The following is a 12272-nucleotide window of genomic DNA, read 5'->3' on the forward strand; positions in this document are numbered from 1 at the left end:
GAGCTCACTGGGTGCTCAAGCCAGGGCCTCTGAAGGAGGTATCAGGAAATACAGGAGTTGTGTTTACTCCACTCTTCTGTGTGGCACTTAAGGTTGGCTGAGGGACTAGAAGGAACATTGGTCCATCGTTCTGGTTTAGAGGATGTGAAAACTGCCTGGAAGGAGCAGCTCCAAATTCGAGATCAGACATGGAAACTGGCCGCAAGAAACTCGGGTAAAGCGGACATGAAAACAACAGGAAGGGACACAGTTGTGGGACTCGTCCAATGTTTGTGTTTCCCTCCTGAGCCACCTGCTCTCAGTACTACCTTCAGTATTGATGTTTGGAAATGGGAGAAACCCGAGGAAAGTCATTCTCTAGACGAGGCTCTGCAGTCTGATTTCACCGGATAAAATGTCGCCGGCGCTCAGTTCCCAGACCCGGGAGGGTTTCTCTAGAGACAAGGGAGGCCGCCCACGCGACCCGGGATCCCCGCAGCAGGCCCAGCCGGGCGGGGGGGGGGGGGGCGTGGCCCGGGCGAGGAGGCGTGGCTGCGACGGGAGGGGCGCGGCCCGGCCGCGGCCCCGGACCGCTGGGCCTGGGGGGGCGTGGCCAGGGCGGCGCGAAAGGACGCGAGGGGGCGTGGTCCCGGCCCCAGGAGGGGAGTCTCGGAGGGGAGGGGCGTGGCCTGCGCTGTGGGGCGTGAAGACGGGGCGTGGCTATGATGGCCCCGCGCAGTTGCGGCGGGTCCCGGGCTCCAGCTAGCTGCCGAGGTTCGCGCTCTGGAGAAACGCTAAGGTAAGGGCCGGTGGCCGACTGGGGTGGCGGCCACAGCGGGGACACACGGGCTCAGGGAGGGCCGGGACCGTCCTCACGTCCCGCCGCCTCGCCCCGCCAGGCCTGAGCGCACAGCTGTTGGTCCTGCGAGTGTTGCGGGAGTCTCGGCGCGGCGTCGCTCTCCCCCACCCCGCCCCGCAACCCCATTCTATTGTGGGAGTCACCCACCGGGTGGCTGCACCTTCCTTAGGGTGCCATTGCACTTGTCGGGGAACAGCTGTCTGAGGGAATTTGGCAGGGGAGGGGGGTGTCCCGTGCGTGAGGGCAGTTCCCTAAGAGGGGGTGTTACCAGGAGTGGTTGGATGTGAATTAACTCAAAAAAGTCCAGTCCTCTGGACACAGGAGTAAGGGCTACAAAATCGGATACTGCAGTACGGCGACAACAACCGAGGCGCGACAAGCTGGGACTAACTTGGCTCTGGATTGTATTCCCCCCATCCCCCGTCCCCGACTGTACCAGGGTCTATGGACAGAGCCACAGCCACCTCCAAGCCAGGGGAGCAGCATCACAGCTATGTCACGTGGACAAATCTGAGCCTTTTCTATTCCGCAATTACTTCTGGCCTTTTTGTTCTGTGCCCCGCCCCAGAACTGAAGGAGAACCGCTGAAGTACAAACATTTTTGATAGTTAAGAGTCTTTGTGGCATTCGGTATTAAATGCTACTACCTTAAGGCTGGTGGCAGCTCCTTAATATGAATGTAAGTGCCCTCCCCTCTTCTGTATTTTCCCAGGGAAAGTTTGAGAAATACAAGAAGTTAATGTGTACACCTTAACTGCGTTAGAACCTGTTCTCTCCTAACCACTGAAAACTACTTTGCTTTCTGCTTCTCCTTCTTGGTCCTTTACTGCTAATCTGGCCATGTCCTCTCTCCTATTAAAAACCTTGCTGCAATAAGTGTGGAGTAGCCAGATTTCCCTCATGAGGGAAGCTGCACCAGACCCTACCCCTTATCTGCCTCTGCACACCAGTCAAAACGGTCCCTGTTTCATGGATATGTTGGAAAAACTTTCCACTACCTGGGGCCTTTCTCAGATAATTTTTATTGTCAGAACCAGCATTGAAATTCTCTGAAAGGCCAGGATCAGCAAGGGCATCATTCTCTGGGCCTGTACACGCCTGCCCTGTTCTCCCTGGAGCCAGGCAAAACGTCGTGACCACTCACCACTGGGACTCAATAAAGATTGAGTGAATTGTGAGTGAATGAGTGAACTTGAATATTTTGGAAATCTGGTGGGAGAAGGAAAATTCATTTCATCTCACTGGCAGCACTGGGGCACTTAGTTGCAGCACACAAAACAGTTACTACAAATGTATTTTGAAACCTCTGGCAACCCCAGATTGGGATCATGGTCTTGGGGCAGAAGTAGGTGAGAGGAAGAAGCTCAACTTTCTGAGTTGGGACCTGACAGCATAACCTCTCGTTTACATTTCAGGGCATTGCAAAAGACTGGCTTCCTTTGAGCTCAGGAGGTGAGAAAATGGACAGTCTGATGAGAATCAAGGAATTTTTTTCAATGTGATTGTAACCTTTGGTTAGAGTACTTTTTTCCCATCTGTTTTGCATACATATAAATGGTTTAATTGGGCAGAGTGCAAACTACAGTTGACCCTTGAACAGCACAGGATTAGGGGCACTGACCCCCTGCCCAGTTGAAACTCTACCTAAAACCTGATTCCCCCAAAACATAACTACTAATAGCCTGCTGTTGATCAAAAACCTTACCAATAACATAATCAGTTATCACCTATTTTGTATGTTATATGTATTATATACTATATTATTACAATACAGTAAGCGAGAGAAAAGAAAATATGATTAAGAAAATCATGGGAAGGGCAGCCCGGGTGGCTCGGAGGTTTAGCGCTGCCTTCAGCCCGGGGCGTGATCCTGGAGACCCGGGATCGAGTCCCACGTCGGGCTCCCTGCATGGAGCCTCCTTCTCCCTCTGCCTGTATCTCTGCCTCTCTCTCTCTGTGTCTCTCATGAATAAATAAATAAACACTTAAAAAAAATAAAATCATGGGAAGAGAAAATACATTTACAGTACTATACTGTATTAATTGGGGGAAAAACATATATAAGTGCAGCTGTGTTGTTCAATGGTCAGCTCCATCTGTCATTTAATGAATACATAATTTATGAATGATTCTTTAAAGGCTTTTAGAATTTTTCTTTTTTCACACATGTCTGTCGGCAAAACAGCAGATAAAGGACATGTTAGTAAAAGCCAAGGACATATATAAATAATCAATCATAGCAAAGGCATACAGTACAAAAGGCTTAGCACTCATGAGACCCATCCAGGCTACGGTCCCATCTTAAAGACAAACTTAAGTAAGGAAATTTTCTGTGAAATCTTGTAATGTATGCTAGTAGTTCATTGTTATGGATAATGTTTGGTAAATATTATTTGTGGTTTTACAAGCTTAGGCTTTATGAGATCCATAGGTACATTTAAATAACCACCTACCAATAAATTATAATTTTAATGTAATAGAGTGGATTGGCTTTAGGCTTTAGTGTAAATAACCTCATGTCTTGCTATAGGTATTATAGCCTAGCATTAGCTAAATTGAGTTTCTGTTTATTGGGATTTTCCTCGAACCTTCCTCACCGCTGAACTTCCATGCTCTATTCCTTCCTTGATTGTCTTTGACTGCTCCTTTTGTCTCTTGGCCTCCTTACTCCATTTTGTCAGTCTCCCTCTATACACCTGCTACTCCTTGGGGAAGAGGTGGGGATTTTCCTTCTCTATCTAGCCTCGTGATCTCTCCTGAGCAGCAGAGCTGCCCTGGCAACTCTCTTCTAGACTTTTCCTCTCACTGCCCCCTTGGACCTCAAATCCATAGGATTAGCACAAAGACTGTCATCTTTTCCTTCCCACTTGCTCCTTTTGCCAGCTTGTTTCTCTCTTCAGGCATTCATCCTCATTTTACCACCAGCATCATCCATTCATAAAGTCACAGGGCCTTCTTCACTTTGCTCCCTTTTCTCTCTTCTGGTTGAGTGCCAAATCTTGTGTTTTTCACCAAAATGGTAATCTCTTGAATACAAAGAGCTATGGTACATTACTACTGTTACTCTCCTGGGTCAGAGTTTCATATTGTCTCACTTGGATTACTGGAATTTCATCTCAAACTCACATGCCCAAATCTTTTTTTTTAAAATTAAGATTCCCTCTAATCATTCATGAGAGACACCGAGAGAGAAAGAGAGAGGCAGAGACACAGGCAGAGGGAGAAGCAGTCTCCATGCAGGGAGCCCAACGTGGGACTGGATCCCAGGTCTCCAGGATCACGTCCTGGGCTGTAGGCGGCGCTAAACCACTGAGCCACCTGGGCTGCCCCACATGCCCAAATCTGAGCTACTGATGTCCCACCCAAAACCTTTACTGCACACTGTGGTCCTCCTCTCGGTTCATGGCAACCCCATCCTACCAGTTGCTTAGATCGAGAATCTTCTAGCCATCCTTGACTCCTTTCTTTCTCATCTCACTGGCAGTCTCTTCAAGATATAGCCAACACCCAGGCACTTCTCACCACCTCCACTATGACATCTTTTTTTTTTAAATTTTTATTTATTTGTGATAGTCACACACACACAGAGAGAGAAGCAGAGACACAGGCAGAGGGAGAAGCAGGCTCCATGCACCGGAAGCCCGACGTGGGATTCGATCCCGGATCTCCAGGATCGCGCCCTGGGCCAAAGGCAGGCGCTAAACCACTGCGCCAGCCAGGGATCCCTCTTTTTTTTTTTTTAAGATTTTATTTATTTATTCATGAGAGACATACAGAGAGAGGCAGAGACATAGGCAGAAGAAGAAGATAGGCTCCCTGGGGGAGCCCAGTGTGGGACTTGATCCCAGGACCCCGTGATCATGACCTGAACTGATGGTAGAAGCTCAACCTCTGAGCCACCCAGGCGTCCCAGATATCCTTTGTTCCAAGACCCAGGATTTTCCTGAATGATCTCCCTGCTCCCTTCTTGCTTCCCATCCCAGTTGATTTCCAGTAGGGCAGCCTGAATGATCTTTTAAAAAAATAAATCAGATGGTGCCCCTTTTGTGCTCCCAAAACTGCACTGTGTCCTCATTTCACTAAGAGCAGTGGTTTCCAATTAGAGGTGATTCACCTTTCCCAAGGCACATCTGCAGTGTTTGGAGACATTTTTGGTTGTCACAATTGGAGGGAGGGTGCCACTCACTGGCATCTAATGGGTAGAGGCCAGGGATGCTACTCAACACCCTACAATGTATAGAGCAACTTCAAAACAGAGTTACCTGGTCAAACGTCAATAATGTCAAGATTGAGAAATCCTGAGTTAGAGAAAAAAACCCTTTACAGTGGCCTAGAAATCTATACGATCTGGCATGCATTACCTCTCCACCTTATCTCCTACTACCCTCCTCCTAGTACACTATTCCTGCCATGCTGGCCGCCTTACTATCCCTTTGTATGTGCCAGACATGTCCCCACTTCAGTCTTTGCACAGGCAATTCCCTCTTCCTGGAGTATCCTTCCTGCTGATAGCCCTATTACTAATTCCTTCAATCTTTTGCCCAATTTTCAATAAGGCCTCCTTTGAGCAGTTTATTATATTATATATTTTTTAAATATTTTATTTATTTGTTCATGAGAGACACACAGAGAGAGACAGAGACAGAGGCAGAAAGAGAAGCAGGCTCCATGCAGGGAGCTCAATGTGGGACTCGATCCCGGGACTCCAGGATCATGCCCTGGGCCAACAGCAGGCGCTAAACCTCTGAGCCACCCAGGGATCCCGAGCAGTTTATTTTAAATGCAACACTCCTTTCCCAGTGGCACTCCAAATTTACCTTACCCTACTCTACTTAATTCAATTGTCTGTACAACTGACTTAATATTTTACATTGCTGTTTATTGTTGGCCTCCCCCTACTAGAATGTAAGTTCCACAAGGGTAGGAACTTTGTTTTATTCCCCCAATGATCCTAGGACAGTGCCTGGCATTTTTTTTTTTAAGATTTTATTTATTTATTCATAGAGACACAGAGAGAGAGAGGAGAGGCAGAGACACAGGCAGAGGGAGAAGCAGGCTCCATGCAGGGAGCCCGACGCAGGACTCGATCCCGGGTCTCCAGGATCACACCCCGGGTTAAAGGCGGCGCTAAAGCGCTGAGCCACCTGGGCTGCCCCAGTGTCTGGCATTTAATAGATGTTTGATTGATGTCCTGGTGAATGAAATGATAAAAGAGTGATGGATTGAACGAAGGATGGTTGAAGGAATCTTGTCACTGACTTCCCAGCTCCATTCTGCGTGCTCCGTTCCGTCCTGTGTTTGCACATGGAGTTGTCAGAAACTGTCCTGTATATATGGAATAATACCTGAGGGTGTTCCAGTCTCTAGGAAATTGCTATTCTTCAAGTTAATCTCAAATCCCCATCCAGTTCTACCTTCAACTGTGTGTCATCTGGGCATCTGTGTGGCTAGTGCCTTAGCACATATTCCTGACAGACTTTGGATGGTGGGAAGCTCAGATACACTTGGCTTTGTTACAAAACAGGGTTTTTTCTTTTTGTCTAAACACACAAAAAGTTATCTTCAGCGTCTGTGTCCACTGCAGCGAGGTCAGCAGCATTCTTAGGAGACAGACAGAGGTTTGGATTTCCATACCACTACATGCAACCCACCACTGAGTGGATTTTGTAAAGGAAGATGAAGGAGAGGGCGAGGTGATAGCAGGCATTCTGGAGCTTTTGTGTACCTCTAGCCCTAGGGAGGCAAGAGACAGTTTCTCTGGGCCAGGTGTCATCAGCCACCAGCCCCAGCATTGTGCACAGACAGCATGACTGCAGAGTGCGAGGCATTCCCCCAAGGCATGACCACAGCTCTGGCTCTGTGGAGCTTGACCAAGGATCACTCACCCAGACTTCTCTGGCACCATGCTTACGTGCCTCAGATGCCCATACAGCCCCTTACACAGGGCCACGCACGTGGCCACTTGTCTGTACAACTCCCTTGGCAGTTAAGCATGCCTTCTGCTGTGTTTTATTACAATGTTTCTTTTGAAGGACAAAAGAGCAAGTCCCTTCTTTTGAGTATCCCTGTACTTATTATTGTCTTCCTGGGAGTTACTATGTCTCTTTTTCTATCTAGATTGTAAACATAAAGGAGTCCTTTTCCACATGTTGGCCAATTTCCCTCTAACACTGGGATTACTGAATAAAACTGAGGTCCTGTCCATTTCAATGCTAATTACCCTCTTAAGACTTCTAAATACCCCTGCCTCCGGAAATGTCCTCATAATCCCTGACATTACTCACCCCCCCCACCTCTCCCTCCTGTTAAAATTGTCTCTCTCCTATAACACATGGTTCAGATGCTCCCCACCCTCCTGAAACTTAGAGCCTCTGCCCTCTATGTTCTTACTGAATTAAGTCAGAGCTGTCATCGCATCTGGCCTTTAAGAAGTATTTGTTTAATTATGCTAAGTGCAATAAGCCAGACTCGGAGGGAAAATATTGTATGAGTCCACTTAAATAAATTATCTAGAATATGCAAATACATAGACTCAGAAGTAGAACAGAGGTTGCTGGGGCCTGGAGAGTGGGGAGGAATGGGGAGTTTTTGTTGAACGGGTATAGAGTTTATGTTGAGGATAATGAAAAAGTTTGAGGTATAGATACTGGTGAGGGTCACACAACATCATGAATGTATTTCATGCCACCGAATTGTATGCTTGAAAAAGGTTAAAATGATGAATATTATGCATATTTTACTATATGATAAAAACTAACTAAAAAACCAAGAAAGGTTACTTGTTTAGTAACTTTTTTTTAATAGATTGCAAGCTTGTGGGGTAGAGGAGAAAACATGACTTTTTCCATCTTCACCAGCCCAGTTCTTTGCATGAGATAATCGCTCATTTTTGCTTCAATTCAGGAACACAAGTCAATGGAAAGAAGTACAGAATTCAGGCACGGTTTCCCCATGCCTCTTAGCAATTTTTAAAATTTCAATTTATTGTCAAATTGATTTTATCAGAGAGAAAACTGTGTAGTTGGAATTGTTTGATGGTATTGTCTCAGAAAGAAAACGAAAAACATGAAATTAAAAATCATCCCAAACTGCCTTCTATTTTCTTAGTATTTCCTTTTATAGCAAGGGGAGCATTTTAGCAAACTCAATTTGAATAATAATAACTTTCCTTTACACAACACTTACCAGTTCTTTCTGGGAGCTTTCTTAACCCTTACACCATTTGCAGTCACCTCTTGTACTGTGTTACTAAACACATGTTTCTCCTGCTCCTCTGTTTCTGGATTCTTTGTTGCATAAGATGAAAGGTGTACATTAAACCTTCCTCTTAGATATTTCAGTTCATGTAATCCTTTTACTCTGCTGATCTGAAATGATAAGTTACACAATCATTTATAAGTCTTATAAGTTAGTCTTACAAGACTAGAAAGAAGCATACAGTTCTTGATACCAGCTCTCATCCAAGATTAGGGTGGAGATATCAAGAGAAAAGTGAAATGATTACATGAAGGGGTAGGTGGACACTGACGAAGTGTTGGGTTACAGGGCTTTTGTGATATTTTTAATTTTGGAAAATTGATAGTTTTCATATTCTGTCCATAAACTATCACCAGAGGCTAATTCCTACAGATGATTTTTATGGAGAAGAAACTATAAATTAATTTGGAGATACTTTCTTATGGAAAACAATTGTGGACAGGTTTCTAAGATGCCTGCCATTTGCTTCAAAGTTATACAGAGAGGGGAGGTAGGAGGGAGGGTATAAATAAAACATGCTTGGCCACCAACAGATAATTGTTGAAATAAAGTGTTGGGTACATAGGTGGTTTTATTACAGTATTTCCACTGTTCAAATTTGAGGTTTGCCAAAGTAAAAAATTAAGGGAAAAAAGAAAATAGATTCTGAAATGAGGTAGTCAATGGTCCATCATTCCTTAAGCCTGCTCAGTTAATTCTTTTAATGAAGGTATTTGAAAATGAGGGACTTTTAGTTGGCTCAAGGCAGTATCAAGATAATATCTTGAAAGTTTATTATCAATCTGTGTTTGAAATCCTGAGTCAGACTTTTGCATGTCTTAAATAAGGGACATACTGACATGCCCCCCCACCAAATATATACACATATAAGTATGCTTGTAAAAATAAACAAAAGTGATTTTAACCTGGTTTGAGAATTTCTGACATCTACTGGCAGTACAGACATACCTTAGGTGTCTCTGGTTTAATGACTCCAGGTGAGAAGCCTCCACGAGATTTGGAACTTTTGACTGGTCCCTGTTAATGTGGTGACCATGCGTCTTTGCTCCCTGTGTTCGGTGTGTTCATTGGCAAAGTGATGCATGCAACAGAGTGCATGGCACCGGGCCAAGAGGCTGGCTACTTGCCACACTTTGCAGTACTTGTCCCGACACATGGCTTGTTGCTGGTTATAAAGGGTTCTGCCTGGAGCCCTCCTTTGTTCCTTTCAGGGCCCTAATAGGAAGCAACTCTGCTTCCTGCTTTCAGTGGACACAGCTCAGGTGTGATTTTTTTTGTTCTTTCCTTTCCCTTGGGTGAAGCCTTCTCTCTAGCTCAGATCTAGCGGAGTCAAGGGCAGCAGTACAGGGGAGAAGAGCTAGTTCACGGCCAATTACAAGCAGTGAAGTACGTGAAGGAGGGAAGGGTGAAATAAGAACATTTGCCTCTTTGCTCAGCATTGCTAGGGATCATAATTTTTCTTTTTGTGACTTTGGGCCCCCGCTTGCCCGCCACCATGGCCAGACAGTTGAGAGGCCTCTGGTAGGCCACAGGCAAAACCTGAGGAGTCCTGGATGGTTTTCCTTGCCATATGATGTGCATTTCAGGAGGCTCCAAGGGGGAGAAATGAATTGTCCAGTTCGTGCCTTGTTGTGCTTTGCATCCCAGCCCCCAGCATGGTTCCTGGAACAAAGGAAATAGCAATCAGCACAGAAATGCAAGCATTTACAGCAGAATTCCCATCCCTGTGAGACCAGCTTAGGTTCATCTTCGGGTGTGTTCCCCCTGCAGGTCGGGGAGAACTTTGGGGGTCCTTCACCTCTGAGAGGTAGGGATGCGAGGCCCTCATCTGAAATGGCAAGCATTTAAAAGTGTTTCAGAAGTATAAGTAACCCCACAACTGGGTGATGGTGGCCTCTAGGGAGAGCCCTTCCTACTGTCCAAGAACATGCTGGCCACCACTTCACAGTTTGCAGTCCTTGAAATCGGGATGCACATCTCCATCACCGAGGAAGTGTGCCCAGGTCACTGAGTGGCCATCATGTGCCAGGCCCTGTGTCCCCAAGAGATGCGGCTGTGGCAGAGACAGACATGGCCCTTACTGCCACAGGGCTGGGGTGCTGGGGAGGTGGCGTCACAATGTACGTTCCTGAGGAGGTGTTCAACTGCAAGAAGCACCGTGAGGGAGGTGAAGAGGGCGCTGGGCTGAGCCCGTGGTCAGGGGAGGTTCTTGGAAGTGATGCTGGAGCGGAACACCTGAGGAGAGGGAAGGAACTAACCAGGTGCAGATGGAGGACAAGTGGTCCAGGGAAGGAGGAGCATCTGCACAAGCCCTTAGGCTGGAGGGAGCTTCGGGAGAGGGAAGAAGCAGAGTCCATGTGGCTGCTGTGCAGGCAAGAGCAAGGGGTGGACATGAGGCTGAGGTCAGCAGCACCAGGGCACAGGGCCACACAGTCAAACCTCACTCACAGTTGCTCAAGCAGTGTACGTAATAGCTGCCAGAATGCATCTTAAATAATCACCCCAAACACTTTGAAATCTATACTGCAGTGAATGTATAATCAGGAAAAAACATTTTGTTTCTGACCTTGTTTGCTCACTTACTATAGGGATGGGAGTTTTCAGGAAAAGTGGAAGAAGCATTAGGGGGTGAGTGTGGCAGGAAAGAAACAGTGAAAGTTAATATTGTAATTTCTGAAGACCATGGAAATCATTGTCTCCTGAGACTCTTACTTGGGACCTGTGAGGGGTAGAGGGGTCATCAATGCAGTCATACATGAATATTCACATTGAATCTCCTTACTGATTAGTTCAGGATTAACCTCCATTTCCCCCATGATCAAGGGATATAGTGTCATACATACAACTGACAGAATCACAGCATTTAAGCTTAGATTTCAAAACTGCTCATGACTATTTTTGAGAGGATGGATCCTTGTGTTTTTTAAAAGCAATCCGATACAGATTGATTTTTTTTTTTTTACCCAGGAGCTTTAATCTTCAGTTACTTCTTACATGTAAACACCATGCTGGATATCTAATTTGGATTTCAAGGAGTAAATGTTCTTTTAATTTTAAGAAATTACTATAAGCAGTCTTTACATTCTTGTGGATAAAAAGATGATGTCTCTCGACCTCTAATATTTGCTAACCTTAAAGGAAAGGCAGGGCTCCTGAATCAGTCATCCAGATCCTGCCAGTGAGGTGACGAATAAATTTGAGGAAGGGAAGTGGATAAACTATTGACTCATTCCCCCCTAGCCCCACCCTCCCGCCTCCCTTCCCTGCCCTGTGTACTCTTAGTCTGAATGTTGTTCTGTTTAGAGGTTTCCACTTGATGGCCAATCTCAGTTGTTTACAGCTTTCCCTCTTCTGTCCTCCTGCCTCTAGGTTATTAGGTTCCTACAAGCTATTTGGGGCCCCGAGCAAGATTTCAGGCTAATCATGGTGGTGATGAGTAGCCTGAGGGCCATTCTTCAAGCCTCTCCATGCAGGTCACTTTGGAGAAGATTCCAGATCCCCACGTTCATGCCAGCAAGGCCCTGCAGCCTCTACACCTGCACATACAAAACCCGGAACCGAGCCTGTGAGTACACTGCTCCTTTAAAGAGAGTGAGAGGTTGGGGGTGCATGACAGTCACGTGTCTTGTGTTTATCCATATAGTGTCAGTGGTATTCCAGAGTGGGATTGTGTGCCTTCGGAACCATGAGAATAATTACTTGCTTCTCTATTTGTCTTCTAACATAAACGTGGAAAATTCTTTTCCCCCCAAGTTTATTGGCATATAATTGACACATAATCTCGTGTGATTCGAAGGTATGCAATGTGCTGATTTGATACACATATATTGCAAAATGATTATCATAAAAAGGTTTGGAAAGTCGTTTTCTTGACAAGGTTTAACATGTGAAAATGATGTCATGCAGAAATAGGGTGAGACGTATTCCAGTTTCAAATAGCTTGGAACCTGTTCTGTATTGTTCTTGTTAGCAACAGTCTTCTTACAAACATTGATCCACAGACTGCGAATTATTTCTGAGTCTTTTTTTTTTAAGATTTTATTTATTCATTCATGAGAGACACGCAGAGAGAGAGAGAGGCAGAGACACAGGCAGAGGGAGAAGCAGGCTCCATGCAGGGAGCCCGATGTGGGACTTGATCCCGGGTCTCCAGGATCACGCCCTGGGCTGAAGGCAG

General features: G+C 45.9%; 1 protein-coding gene across 2 annotated transcripts in view; it reads left to right on the forward strand.

Moving 5' to 3' along the window:
- The first annotated feature begins 710 nt into the window (after nucleotides 1-710).
- The window catches only part of CA5B (carbonic anhydrase 5B), a 59551-nt gene continuing 47989 nt past the window's right edge, over nucleotides 711-12272 (forward strand). The window contains exons 1-2 of one of the 2 annotated variants that reach the window (XM_055337855.1): nucleotides 711-778; nucleotides 11465-11660. In XM_055337855.1, coding sequence (XP_055193830.1) covers nucleotides 11519-11660 — 142 coding nt within the window. In that variant the 5' untranslated portion in view covers nucleotides 711-778; nucleotides 11465-11518. Of the gene's footprint in view, nucleotides 779-2271; nucleotides 2291-11464; nucleotides 11661-12272 lie in introns of those variants that run through there. The other variant, XM_055337854.1, reaches the window with a different exon arrangement.

This window comes from Nyctereutes procyonoides, unplaced genomic scaffold (genome assembly GCF_905146905.1).
Source record: "Nyctereutes procyonoides isolate TBG_1078 unplaced genomic scaffold, NYPRO_anot_genome, whole genome shotgun sequence".
Classification (NCBI taxonomy): domain Eukaryota; kingdom Metazoa; phylum Chordata; class Mammalia; order Carnivora; family Canidae; genus Nyctereutes; species Nyctereutes procyonoides.